Raw genomic sequence first — 13,442 nt, 5'->3', positions numbered from 1 at the left:
AGAAAAAATGGTTATTCTGGCCATTTGGGCCACTCACACGGCCCAAATCCCCGGGCAATCCTGCTCACTGACTGCTGCAGCACAGCACAGCTATCACCTTCCAGTGCTATCAAACATCTCCTCTGCTAACTCTATCACACATCTCCTCTGCTAACTCTATCAATTTTTTAAGTTAACCCCATGCATTGTTTAATTCACTTTGTTAAGAACGAGATGCATTTTTTGTGTTTGTGTTTTAAAGCCCGAAGATCAGGCAGAGAAATTTGTAGACATATGTTCTTGCTTTTAAAAGAAGTTTTGAAGTGAAACTTTCCTTTTTCAGATCACGTCTAAATAGACAAAGAGAGTTCCAGTTCTTTTGTTACTCTTGAGAGTAATTTTTGTGCCTAATTTGGGGGATTCTCACCTGTGCTCCTGCTGTATTTTAAAGCCTGCTGTTCACTGCTCTGGGGAATTTGGGAGCTGAAGATCAGGCAGAGAAATTTGTAAACATATGGAAGAACTTGTTCTTGCTTTTAAAAGAAGTTTTGAAGTGAAACTTTCCTTTTTTTTAGATTATTTCTTAATGGACAAAGAGAGCTCCAGTTCTTTTGTTACTCTTGAGAGTAATTTTTGCGCAGAATTTGGGGGATTCTCACCTGTGCTCCTGGAGCTGCTGCTCCAGACTCCGGGGCAGCTCCTTGCAGTAGAGCTGGCAGGTGTTGGGAGCTTTGGAGAGCAGAGTGGGCTTCTGCAGGGAAAGCAGAGCTGCTTTAAATGCCTTTTGATTTAATGAATGAGTCCAGAAACATTTTCTACCCCTGTAACTGCCCAGCTGTCCACAGAGCGACTCTCTAAACCCACAACAGTGCCCATTGGCTTCTAACCCTTAGACACGATTTTTGCAGGGGAGATTATGCCATAAAAATCCATGGGAAGCTTCTTCCCAAGTGGAAGAAGCTGCAAGCTGGAAAACTGGGGGAAAAAACCAGTTTTTAATGAACTAAAGGTATATGAAAATGGGCTTGAAATAAAGGGGTGCAGAAGAGAAAAGCCCAGGGGGTTAAGAAGTGGCTCCTTGGGTGCTGATGCAGAACCCTAAAAACTCCTCTTTGGGCCCCTTCTGCCAAGCTGTGGGGTCTGCTCTGACCCTTGGGCCTGTCTGCAAGCAGAGGGTGTTGTTCCATCAAAAGGGGATCACCTTCAGCAGCCACACCATTGTTTTCCAGTTGTTCAGTAACTGAGGGATCTCGAAGCTTGCTTTCATTTCAATCTCGCTTATGGTTTCCATATTCTCAAAATCTTTTGCCAGGCAATCATATTGATAAGGCTTTCCTGTTCCATCTCCCCCAACAGGGCAGAGCAGGTCGGGGCAGAGGAGGGTGGGGCAGGGCAGGGCAGGGCAGGGTGGCATCCACAGGGCAGGGTGGCATTCCCAGGGCAGGGCAGGGCAGGGTGGCATTCCCAGGGCAGTGTCGCATTCACAGGGAGGGCAGTGTGGCATCCACAGGGCAGGGTGGCATTCCCAGGGCAGGGTGGCATTCACAGGGCAGTGTGGCATTCCCAGGGCAGGGTGGCATTCACAGGGAGGGCACTGTGGCACTCCCAGGGCAGGGTGGCATTCCCAGGGCAGCACAGGGGTACCTGCAGCCGGTGTTTCAGGTACTGGGTCTCCAGGCTCTGCCTCCGGGACAGCAGCGGGGGCTGTGCACCACTGGGGAAAGCAGCTGGAGCCTCCTGCTGCTGCTGCTGCTGCTGGGAGCCTTCCTCCTGCAGGGGGAAGAGGAGCAAGCTGCATGGCCAGAAAGCCTCCCTTAAGCCTTGCTTTGAGGGTTTTCCCTGGCAGAGGTTCTGTCGTGTTCCTGTTCCACTGAAAACAACTGGGAGCTGTTTAACCTTCACTCTGCACATCAATCTGTGTGTAACTGCAATCTGCTCCTTGCAGCTGTGCCTCCCCCAAGAAAAGGTGACACTGGCCTTTGCTAAACCCCAAACACCCCTCAGACTGAAAGCAGTGGCTGTTGGGTTTGGGAAGCTGGCAGAGTGGGCAAAGGCTGCAAATTCTGCAGTCTGGGGAAGGCAGAAAGGAGAAAGGGACATTGAATCTGTCCATCAGCTCTTCCCAGATCTCCACACCACCTCATCCTCTCCCGGTCTTTCCCACAGCACTGAGATGGAGCTCGAGTTCTGCTTTAATTACCTGTGCAGGGCTGTTAATGAGGTCCTGCAGCTGGGTGGCAGCTGATGTCAGGGAAGGCTCCTCCTCTGATCCCATCTGCTCGTACAGCAGCTGCACTTTGTTCAGCTCCAGGATTCCTTTGGTTCGTGCCAGGTTCTGGAGGTGCTGCCTAAATGCTACAATTCCTGCAGAGGGAAAGGAAAGGGAACAGGGAAAAGGAACAGGGAAAGGGAAAGGGAACAGGGAACAGGGAAAGGGAACAGGGAAAGGGAAAGGGAACAGGGGAAGGGAACGGGGAAAGGGAACAGGGAAAGGGAACAGGGAAAGGGAACAGGGAAAGGGAAAGGGAACAGGGGAAGGGAACAGGGAAAGGGAAGGGAAGGAAAAGGAAAAGGAAAAGGAAAAGGAAAAGGAAAAGGAAAAGGAAAAGGAAAAGGAAAAGGAAAAGGGAAAGAAAAGAAAAGGAAAAGGAAAAGGAAAAGGAAAAGGAAAAGGAAAAGGAAAAGGGAAAGGAAAAGGGAAAGGAAAAGGAAAAGAAAAGGAAAGACCCCTTGTCAGAATAATCTGATTTTCTGGTCAGCCCAGGAGATAAACTGAGTGATAACGGAGCCACAGCTGAGCACAGAGGGCACTTCCTGCTGTGCCTGGGTGTCTGTGCCATTAGAGCAGGGTGTTGAACAGCCGACTGGTGCTGCACGGAGCAGTTACCTTGCGTGAGGGAGGTGTCGGAGGCGCGGCGGCCCTCGCGGAAGCTGACCGGGGAGCGGTTGTGAGCCTCTCGCTTCTGGCAGCTCAGGGCCTGCATGGCGGGGTTGGCAGGCCTGAGCCCCAGGAACGGCGAGGTCACCCCTGGGGGCTGCTGGCTGCTCAGCACCATCTCCTTCAGGGAAGGGGTCTCGCCCAGGAATTTGAGGTCCCTCTGCACCGAGCCCATGTCGTACTCCGAGTCGATGCTGCCCAGGGAGGAGTTCTCATCCAAGGAATAGACTTTCCCTGGGACAAAACAACCCAAAACCCAGGATAAGAGTGAGAATCAGCACCACTGACTCCAGCTACTCCTGCCAACAGTAGCTATCTTAGAGTGAACAGCCAAAGAAATCAATTTGGACAAAGGAATTGTCAAGTGAAACTTGCAGTACAATAATGGGGACTTGCTGCTGGGTTTTGCAGTATCTTGCAGCAGCCAGACACCCTGCAGATCTTCACCGGAAAGGGTTCAGGGCTTTTTAAATCCTGAAAAATATGCAGCCCGAAAGGCTTGGTCACCTCACTGGTGCTGGAGTCCAGAGGGTTTCATTTCCCCACTGCTCTCTGCCAGCTCACCTTTAGGGGATGAATATTTTGATTTGATGATTTGGGGACATTCAGTTGAAAAAACAGCCAATTTTGCCACATTTCCCAGTAGCTTTTGGGGTTTTGCATGAGTTTAATCACCTGTAAATTCGCTGCTCTGATTTCATACTATCTCAGCAAATTTTGGGGCATTTTGTGTTTTTTTTTTTTTTCCTTTGTCTTTTCTAGTAAATAGAAAGTGTCTTGTACTCATCACTCATAAACCCTGATCCCCAGCCGATCAGAGAATGAGCTTTGAGCTGAGCTGTACCTGTGCCTGGCACCATCACCAGCTGGTTGGTGACCTCAGCCAGGGTGTGCCTCCTCTTGCCCCCTCGAGCTGCCTGCAGGGCAGCGAAGGCCTGGGCTGGGTCCTCCTCTGCCTCTCCTTCGGCCTCGATTCCTTCATCAATGGAGGTTTCCATCATGCTGGAGGGCAGGGACTGGCACCCCTTCCTCATCACCACGGGGGGCACGGGGTCCAGCAGGCAGCCATTCACCTGGGGGCACAGGGACAGCTCTGTTTGTGCCCAGCTCTGTTTGTGCCCACCTTTGTGCCCACCCTTCTTTGTGTCCACCTTTCCTTGTGCCCATCTCTGTGCCCACCTTTCTTCGTGCCCACTTCTGTTTTGTGCCCAGCTTTGTGTCCTGCCCAAAGCATCACCCCCACAAACAGCAACTCCCTGGCCCGGAGGAATTGGGATCTTTAACTCTGCTGAGTTAAGTAAGATTTGCCATGTACAATTCTTCATTTCCTATTTACACTCCCTTAACACTCAATTCCCTACAACTAAATATTCTTATTCCCACAGTTCTGTGCTCTCCAGGACTGGGGTTTTTTGGGTTCTTTTTTTGGGTTTTTTTGAGTTATTAAAAACTTTGCCAGCTTAGCCATAAGCATAAAATATTTCTGGAATGTGCAACACTGCTGTTCCCCCCTTCCTATACCTACTGTGCTCATTTATCAGGCTCAGATAAACACCAGGAAAAACCCCAGCCTTGCACTTCATCCCTGCAGGACTGTGCTCAGGAATAACTCCATAAATGCACCTTTTCCCAGCACAACTCCACTTGATTTATGTTGTTCCCCTGCAAACACAGGTTGCCTGGAGAAGCTGTGGAATCTCTCTCCTTGGATTTACCCAGCCTGATAAAGCCCTGAGCAGCCTCCCACAGCTCTGAATCAGCTTTAGAGGCACCTCCCCAGCCCAAACTGCTCCTGGGATTTTAATTCTGGTTTTATTCTCCAAGGCACTTTGCCATATGAAATTCTTTGCCATATGAAATTATATGGGTTTTAAGGAAAAAAATTATTTTAATATATTTAATTATTTCTATTTATTATTTATTTTAATATACTAAATTACTTTATTATTTATATATTTAAAATATTTTATGAACATTCCATTTAATTATATTAGTATTATATATATAAATATAATATACTAAAATATTATGTATATACATTATATATATACACATACATTATATATTATATTATATTATATTATATTATATTATATTATATTATATTATATTATATTATATTATATTATATTATATTATATTATATTATATTATATTATATAAAAATTTATTTATTTATTTATTTATAAATATTTTCATGTCCTGCAGCTTTTGGGGCCTCCGTCCCGTAATTACTATCCTGCTGCACAAATAGGATCACACTGGGTAAAATATGGATGGAAAATCCATGTTTTATCCAATCCTTTACCACAAAAGCTGGCACTGCTGCAGCTGATTTTATGTAAAGCCATTTTTTTGGGAGCTATTCCTGAATTTTCCTCCAAGTTCTTGGGTATTTTGTAAAGAAGGAGTGTTTGGAAAAGAGCTTTCACTGCATGGACAGCAACCCTTAACAAATGGTCTTGAGGCAGAACTATGTGGTAGGAAAATACCAAGAAACAGCTATAAGTAATTTAAACAGCAGTAAAACGATGATTCCTGCACAGGAGAACTCTGGCTCTGCTGAGTTTTGACTGAGTGGATTTTACCTCTAAATTTCATTTTTTTGAACACCTTCCTTCCCATCTGGGACTTCCCCACTCAAGGCCCTGGCACTGATGTGGCAGAAAGGAGGAGCAGAACCCATCCCACGTTGGCTCCCTGCAGATTTTCCAGGGATCAGAGCCCGGAAATCTTTAGTGCTCATGTCCTACAAAAATTAAGAATATTCCCAAGTGAGCCCTGACACCTCACTGCTGTCACCAGCTGCTGACCTACCCTGGCCAAAGGGCAGCTATAAAGCAAAATAAAGCTGGAAATGTTAATTTTGAAGAGCCTTTGAACTGGTTTGTGCTTTGCAGCTGCCACAGACCACACAAGGAGCCCGAGCTGAGAACCAGGGCCACACTCCTGGTGCTGGGAACAAACCAGGGAGCAATAAACCCTTCAAACTGGCAGGCAGGAAATCAGACCCCAGCTGGCACCAGGCAGGAGAAATACGCTGAAATTCAAGTTATAACGTGGTGCAACACCAGAGAAAACAACAGAGGTTTTATGAGAATCACATAGTTCATAAATGTAATTATTTTAAGCTATTTCCCCTCTCTAATTGCTGGAGCTCCTTTTGGACACTTCAGCTGCATCCAGGACCCCTTTGTGTAAGAAGGAATCTTCAGAGCTCTTGAAAATACATTTTAGAAGAACAAGGGAAGGAAATCCACTTTTTTTTTGTTTTTTCCCCCTTTCCAAAAGCAATGTGGTGAGAATGGAATGAGAGCAAAGAACAGGAGGCAGAAGAATGATGAAAAAAGACACAGCTCTGGGGAGTCACAGGGAAGGAGAATTTGGAATACCTACAGCTCTTGATGCTTAAATACTTAAATTTCAGGAAGCACTGCTGTGCTTTTAAAAGAAAACAATATTTTTTAGCTGGAATGATGTCTGGAAAAAAACCATAAACAAATAATAGGGTGATTTCAAGCTGTACCTTTGGTGTCTCAACCCTTTCCTCTTCCATGAAAGCTGCCTCTCCCTGGCAGCTGGAGGGAGGGAAGGAAAAGGTTTCTGCTCCTGAGGCTGAGGGGAGCCCTGGAGACTGCAGCAGCCTTGGGTTTGGGGAATGCAGGTTCACCGAGGGCACCACGGCCTGGGCCTGCAAAACACAACTGAAAAACTCAAAACTGGAACGGTCTGAGGTAGGGAGCGACGTCCAAAGTCACGGATGGAACAATGTGCAGCCCGGTGCCAAAGCAGAACTGCAAGATTTATTTCTTGGTTCAGGATGAAGAACATTCTTAGCCTTTAAAGCTGTTAAAAAAACAACATTACCACCCCCAAACCAGCCAGGCCAACCCCAAATGGAATCAAGCTCAGTGCTTATTGAAGCTGACTTATTCCCAGCAGCACAGGCAGAGTTTGGGGATTTCTGGTGCTCTAAAATTCCTTTTTTATATTGAGTTCAAACCCCCTGACTGCTACCAGGAGGCTCGGGAATGGTTTCAATGATTTTTTTTTGGGAAATTTCCTAAAGATCAGGAAAGCAGGGATGTTTTCCCCTGGTTTTGAGCCTTTATTTCCTGGAGTGCAGTACCCACAGCACTGGCCAAGAGGAAACAATCACCCTCAGCCAGGAGCTGTGGTGCCACCATGTGTGAAAACAAATTATCCTTGGGACAACTGGGAGGCTGTAACTGAAGAATAAAGTGGGAATGTGGCTCTAAAATGCAAGAACTCAGTACAAGAGGTGTTTTATTCCTCCTTGTTCATCCTGCTTTTAACACATCTTAAAATTCATCATTAGTACATCTTAAAATTGATCATTTTCTCTGCGATACTGTGACTTTCTATCACAAGAACCAAGCTTAAACCTGGGTTTAATCTCTGCCATGCTGTTCCTGGACCTGTTTTCATAACTGAAGCTGAGCTTCACCTCAGCAGAACCCAAATATCCCAAGGGGAATTTTGCTGCCTGTTCCAGGTCAGCCTTCCCAAGGCACCACCAGGAGAAGAGCAACGAGATCCTCGCTAAAACCAAACCCAATATTTGCATTTTAAATTTCAGGATGAAACTACACCAAGCAAAGAGGGATTCTAGGTAGGAAGGGATGGATTTTAAAGGGGAATGAGGCAGAGCAGCCCAGGGGTGAGGAGGGAGCTGACCGTGGCTGTGGTTTGCTCAGTGATGGCGCTGGGCCGGCATTTTAAGGTTCAGGATGAAACCTCACCAAGCAGCAATATTTAAAATGCAATATTTGCATTTTAGGCTTCAGAATGAAACAACACCAAGCAGTGAGGGATTCTAGATGGGAAGGGAGAGATTTTGGAGGGGAATGAGGCAGAACAGCCCAGCAGTGAAGAGGGAGCTGATCTAGGCCATGGTCTGCTCAGCGATGGTGCCGGGCTGCCATTTTAACATTTTAAACTCCGGGATGAAAACATCATCAAGCAGTGAAGGATTCCAGGTGGGAAGGGAGGGATTTTGGAGGGGAATGAGGCAGAGGAGCCCAGGGGTGAGGGGGAAGCTGACCTTGGCCACGGTCTGCTCGGCGGTGATGCTGGGCCAGTATTTTGAGCATTTTAACAATTTTAAACACCAGGATGAAACCCCACCAAGCAGAGAGGGTCCCCAGGTGAGAAGGGAGGGATTTTGGAGGGGAATGAGGCAGAGGAGCCCAGAGTTGAGGAGGGAGCTGACGTTGGCCACCGTCTGCTTGGCTGGAGCTGACCTTGGCCATGGTTCGCTCGCCGATGGTGCTGGGCCGGCATTTTGAGCATTTTAAGCTCCAGGATGAAACCTCACCAAGCAGAAAGGGATTGCAGGTGGGAAGGGAGGGATTTTGGAGGGGAACGAGGCAGAGCAGCCCAGGGTGAGGAGGGAGGAGCTGACCTTGGCCACGGTCTGCTCGGCGATGGTGCTGGGCCGGCGCTGGCGCGCGTCCACGCGCTGCTCCACGGGGAAGCTGCTCCGGTGCGACTTCAGCCTCTCCACCAGCAGGTAATAGATGGCAGCAAAGTGGTTGTAGCTCTTGTTCTGCAGGGACTGCAAAAAAATAAATAATAAAGCACAGTGTAGGAATGTGCCCCCTGTTGATGGAGGGCCTGAAACATTCTTTGTCAGCTAAAAAGGCAAAAAGCCCAGAAGTTTCTCTCCCGAAGACACCTCATGGGACCTTTGGAGCTTCACCTCACATGTGGGGCTGAGGACAGGTGTGTTGTACCCCTATTTGAGGGGTTTCACCCCTATTTCAGGGTGCTTTACCTCATTTGAGGTCTTTTACTCCCATTTCAGTATGTTTTACCCTCATTTCAGTGTGTTTTACCCCAATTTCAGTGTTCCACCCCCATTTCAGTGTGTTTTACCCCAGTTTCAGTGTGTTGTACTCCAATTTCAGTGTGTCTCACCTCCATTTGAGGTTTTACCCCCATTTCAGTGTTTTACCACCATTTCGGCATGTTTCACCTCCATTTCAGTGTGCTGTACCCCAATTTCAGTGTGTTTCACCTCCATTTGAGGTTTTACCCCTATTTGAGGTGTTTTACCCCCATTTCAGTGTGCTTTACCCCCATTTGAGGTGTTTCACCCCCACTTCAGTGTTTTTTACTCCTATCTGAGTTTTACCCCCATTTCAGCATGTTTTACCCCCATTTGAGGTGTTTCGCCCCCATTTCAGTGTGCTTTACCCCCATTTCAGTGTTTTACCCCCATTTCAGTGTTTTACCCCCATTTCAGCGTGTTTCACCCCCATTTGAGGTTTCACCCCATTTCAGCATGTTTCACCCCCATTTCAGCGTGTTTCACTCCCATTTGAGGTTTCACCCCCATTTCAGTGTGTTCTACCCCCATTTCAGTGTGTTCTACCCCCATTTCAGTGTGTTTTACCCCCATTTCAGTGTGTTCTACCCCCATTTCAGCGTGTTTTACCCCCATTTCAGTGTGTTTCACCCCCACCTGAGTTTTACCTCCACAGTTTTCTGCTGGTCGATGCCCAGGCTGTGCATCAGCCTGAGCACCTGCTCGTTGTACTCGCCCAGGGAGGGCTGGTTCTCCTCTCCTGCCGGGTACAGGATTGGCCTCTGGGCAGGAACCTCCACGAGCATCCACTTGTGCTCCTTGATCTGAGCAATGCTCAAACGTTTGGAGGGGTCCAGGACCAACATTCTCCTGATCAGGTGCTCACATTCTGTTGGAAAGGGGAAAAAAAAATATAACAATTTTAAACTTAGCGACCTACAAGCCCAGAAATGCATCACTGCTGCTAAAAACCTCTCAAAACAAGACTAAAAATCACATTAAAGTGGAGGAAAAGCCAAAATCTTCATGGCCAGCAGTGCCATTTCCCCTGCCCGCTTTGTGGTTACCCCAGAACTTATTCAAATCACACCAAAATGAATGAAACCACTCCACTGTTACCTTCTGACATGAAATAAGGGATCCTGAACCTCCCCTCCAGCACTCTCTGCCTCAGGATGGGCAGGGTGGGTCCATCGAAGGGCAGGGCTCCACACACCAGCACGTAGAGCACCACCCCCATGCTCTGTGGGGAAAAAAGGGAATTTCCTGCTCAGTTCCAAGCTCCCAGAAGTGTCTCTGAGGGTGCAAGGCAATTGTTTCTGCAGAAATAATTCTTTTCTGCAGAAAAAGGGAATTTAGGTGCAAAGGAGGGAGCTGCACACGGGTGGCTGAGAAGTGAACGCCAACTTCAGCTGAGAATTCAGGATACTTTTATTATAATTTATTTTATTATTCATTCATTATTTCTTTTTATTATTATTATTATTATTATATTTCATGATGTATTATTTATATTATATAATATTATGGCATATTTAGTATCTATTTATTATTATATTATTTATATATTCATCACTAATATTAATATATATTTATTATTATATTATTTATATGTTTATTATTAACATTAATATATATGTATGTATTTATTATGTTATTTATATGTCTGATATTAGTATTATTATATTTATAGGTATTATTTATTTTTTTATTTATTTACTATTAATCTCAGCCTTGCCCAAACAAATCCACCCTCAGACAGCAGCCCCTCAAAGTGAAAAACTGTAATATTTTCAAAGTGAAAACCTGTAATATTTTCCATTTCAAGCCTGTGAGGAGGAGTTTCTATGAACAGTGAGTTTAGGGAATTGTTCAATGTGAGCAAAAGGAGAAATTCTGGGCAAGAGCTCTGCTGCAATTGCTTATTCCTGGAAGGATGCAATGAATTGGCAGTGCCAGTGGGAATGGTTTTGCCATAAAAATCCCAGTGAGAGAACCACAGCAGCCTGACACAGCACTGGCTCTGTCGAGGGGGAAAACGCAGGTGCTGACCTCAAAACTTTGTAAAAACGCTGAGATTTTACAATTAAATATAGATTTTTTTTTAAAGAAAACCCTGAAGTGGGGATTGCTGCAAGCTGAGCACCTTCACTGAATCCTTAACACAGAAGTGAAGGTGATTTTATTTTAAATACCAACACCTTCTCAGGTTAAGAAAAATCTAATACTCCAGATCTGCAGGTAAGAAAAATCAAATATTCCAGATCTGCAGCTTAAGAAAAATCAAAGATTCCAAATCTGCAGTTTCAGAAAAATCAAATATTCCAGATGTGCAGTTTCAGAAAAATCAAATATTCCAGATCTGCCGCTAAAGAAAAATTGAATATTCCAAATCTGCAGGTTAAGAAAAAATCAAATACTCCAGAACTGCAGGTAAGAAAAATCAAATATTCCACATGTGCAGCTTCAGAAAAATCAAGGATTGCAGATCTGCAGCTTTGGAAAAAATCAAATATTCCAGATCTACAGGTAAAAAAAAAAATTAAATACTCCAGATCTGCAGCTTAAGCACAATCAAATATTGGTTCCAGCTTGCCAGAGGGGGACTGGAATGCATTAAAATTGAGGATGATGGTACCCAGATGTCCAGCTGGGGTCCCTCGTACTGCTGCCCCTCAAAGACCTCTGGGGCTGCGTAGGGGGGGCTCCCACACCACGTGGTCAGAGGCTCCCCGCTCTTGTAGAAATTCCCAAAGCCAAAATCTGTGGGGGGAAAAAGAAGGGAAAAGGGAAAGTCACTCCAAGCTTCCACTGCAGCACAAAGAATAATTCCAGGCACATCTCACTGTGATTCCACCCCAAATCCTTCTGTGGGGACAATACAAATCCCGCATTGGGATGTTGGATATTCTCTGTTTTTGCTGGTTTTGTGTTGTGGAATTATTGAAACACTGAAAATCTTCCCAGCCTGGAGGAGCTTTGAGTACAGCTATAAACAGCCATCGTTAAAATTCAACAAACTGACAGTCCCAGCAGATAAATGAGATTATTGGCTTGCCAAGAGATAATCTGAGATTTCCTGGGCTTTCCTGAGGTGCTTTCTAGCCTGGAATACAAAACAAATTTTGACAAGGTTTGGAGCTGGGAGGGAGGAGCTGTGCCAAGAGCAACAGGATGGGAAAGCACGGGGACTTTAGCTGGGAAGGACAGACAGACTCTAGCTGCTACTGGGGCAGTCTGCAGCCCACAAATAAAACATTCCTTTAAATGTTGCTTTTTATGGCTTTGTGCAGGATCTGCTGCGCTCTGATGTTAATCAGAATTTTTACAATTCAGGGGTGAGAAGCAAAAGGAGCTCAGAGACAGAGGCTGGTGCTTCTCCCCTCGAGCTGGTGCTGCTGTGACAGGGGTGACAAACAGGGTGACACCAGGCTGGGGACGCGGCTCTGAGTGCTCCTGGGAGGTGACAAACAGGACTCTGGGAGGTGACAAACAGGGTGACATCAGGCTGGGAATGCAGCTCTGAATGCTCCTGGGAGGTGACAAACGGGGCTCTGGGAGGTGACAAACAGGGCACAGGCTGATGGTGCAGCTCTGAATGCTCTGAGGTGACAAACAGGACACTGGGAGGTGACAAACAGGGATGCTGGGAGGTGACAAACGGGTTGACATCAGGCTGCTGGTGCAGCTCTGAATGCTCTGAGGTGACAAACAGGGTGACATCAGGCTGTGGATGGAGCTCTGAATGTTCCCAGGGATGCTCTGAGGTGACAAACAGGGCACTGAAAGGTGACAAACAGGGTTTGCATCCACAGGCTGTGGATGCAGCTCTGAGTGCTCCTAGGGATGCTGTGAGGTGACAAACAGGGCTCAGGATCATGGATACAGCTCTGAATGCTCCTGGGAGGTGACAAACAGGGCTCAGGATCATGGACACAGCTCTGAATGCTCCTGGGAGGTGACAAACAGGGTGACATCAGGCTGTTGATCCAGCTCTGAATGCTCCCAGGCCGCTGGAATGCTGACCAGCAGATCCCAGAGCTGATAAACGCTGTGGTTATCACAGGCTCTGCTGAACCATCCCAATCACCCTGTTTGTGTTGTCTGTGCTGCTCAGAGGAGCCAGAAAACCACGGGAGATCCCTCAGAAGCAGAAAAACAGAGAGAGATTTAACAAAAAATCAGAAAAAGTCACTCAGGAGTTGGTTTGGGGCAGCAGAGCAGAGCTGGGGCTGCCGACACAGAGCTCTGGGGGAAAGGACTGGGGGCTGCTTTCCCAGCAGCCCCTAATGCACCTCTACCTGCAAGACCACTCAAAAACGAAGCATTTTGGGGACAGTTTTGGTGTTTGGAGCTGGGATTGAGCACCTTGCAGTGCCCTAAACCCCTGCTACGTGCAGACCGGACTGTCCCAGCGCTGTAGTGAACCAGGGTCAGCACACCCGATAGCCTGCAGGGTGAACCCTGGCACCTGGGCACCACCAAAGGCTGCTGCCAGCCAGGCTGGCTGCCAGGCAGGCTCTGAAGGTCAGGGTGTCACACGGAGCCCAGGGTGTCACACAGGGCCCTGACGGGCAGCGACGGTGACGCCACCGCGGCCCAGGGACGTCACCGGGCCCGGCGGCCAAGGCCGGCTCAGATTCCCAAGCCCTGCAGGAGCCAGGGCTGGAACAGCACAGCACGGCCCTGCTGCCC

General features: G+C 47.0%; 1 protein-coding gene across 2 annotated transcripts in view; it reads right to left on the bottom strand.

Moving 5' to 3' along the window:
- Positions 1-13,442, bottom strand: part of SIK2 (salt inducible kinase 2) — a 35,866-nt gene that overhangs the window by 3,304 nt on the left and 19,120 nt on the right. For both annotated transcript variants that reach the window (XM_059488378.1, XM_059488379.1), the window contains exons 5-14: positions 11,386-11,510; positions 9,867-9,990; positions 9,416-9,636; positions 8,343-8,495; positions 6,444-6,608; positions 3,762-3,990; positions 2,867-3,151; positions 2,180-2,343; positions 1,624-1,749; positions 639-730 (exon numbers count right to left, since the gene is read on the bottom strand). In XM_059488378.1, the coding sequence (XP_059344361.1) occupies positions 639-730; positions 1,624-1,749; positions 2,180-2,343; positions 2,867-3,151; positions 3,762-3,990; positions 6,444-6,608; positions 8,343-8,495; positions 9,416-9,636; positions 9,867-9,990; positions 11,386-11,510 (1,684 nt within the window). The remainder of the gene's footprint in view (positions 1-638; positions 731-1,623; positions 1,750-2,179; positions 2,344-2,866; positions 3,152-3,761; positions 3,991-6,443; positions 6,609-8,342; positions 8,496-9,415; positions 9,637-9,866; positions 9,991-11,385; positions 11,511-13,442) is intronic.

This window comes from Ammospiza nelsoni, chromosome 24, assembly GCF_027579445.1.
Source record: "Ammospiza nelsoni isolate bAmmNel1 chromosome 24, bAmmNel1.pri, whole genome shotgun sequence".
Lineage (NCBI taxonomy): Eukaryota > Metazoa > Chordata > Aves > Passeriformes > Passerellidae > Ammospiza > Ammospiza nelsoni.
The sequence above is the reverse complement of the archived record's forward strand: the minus strand, read 5'-3'. Positions and strand labels throughout refer to the sequence as shown.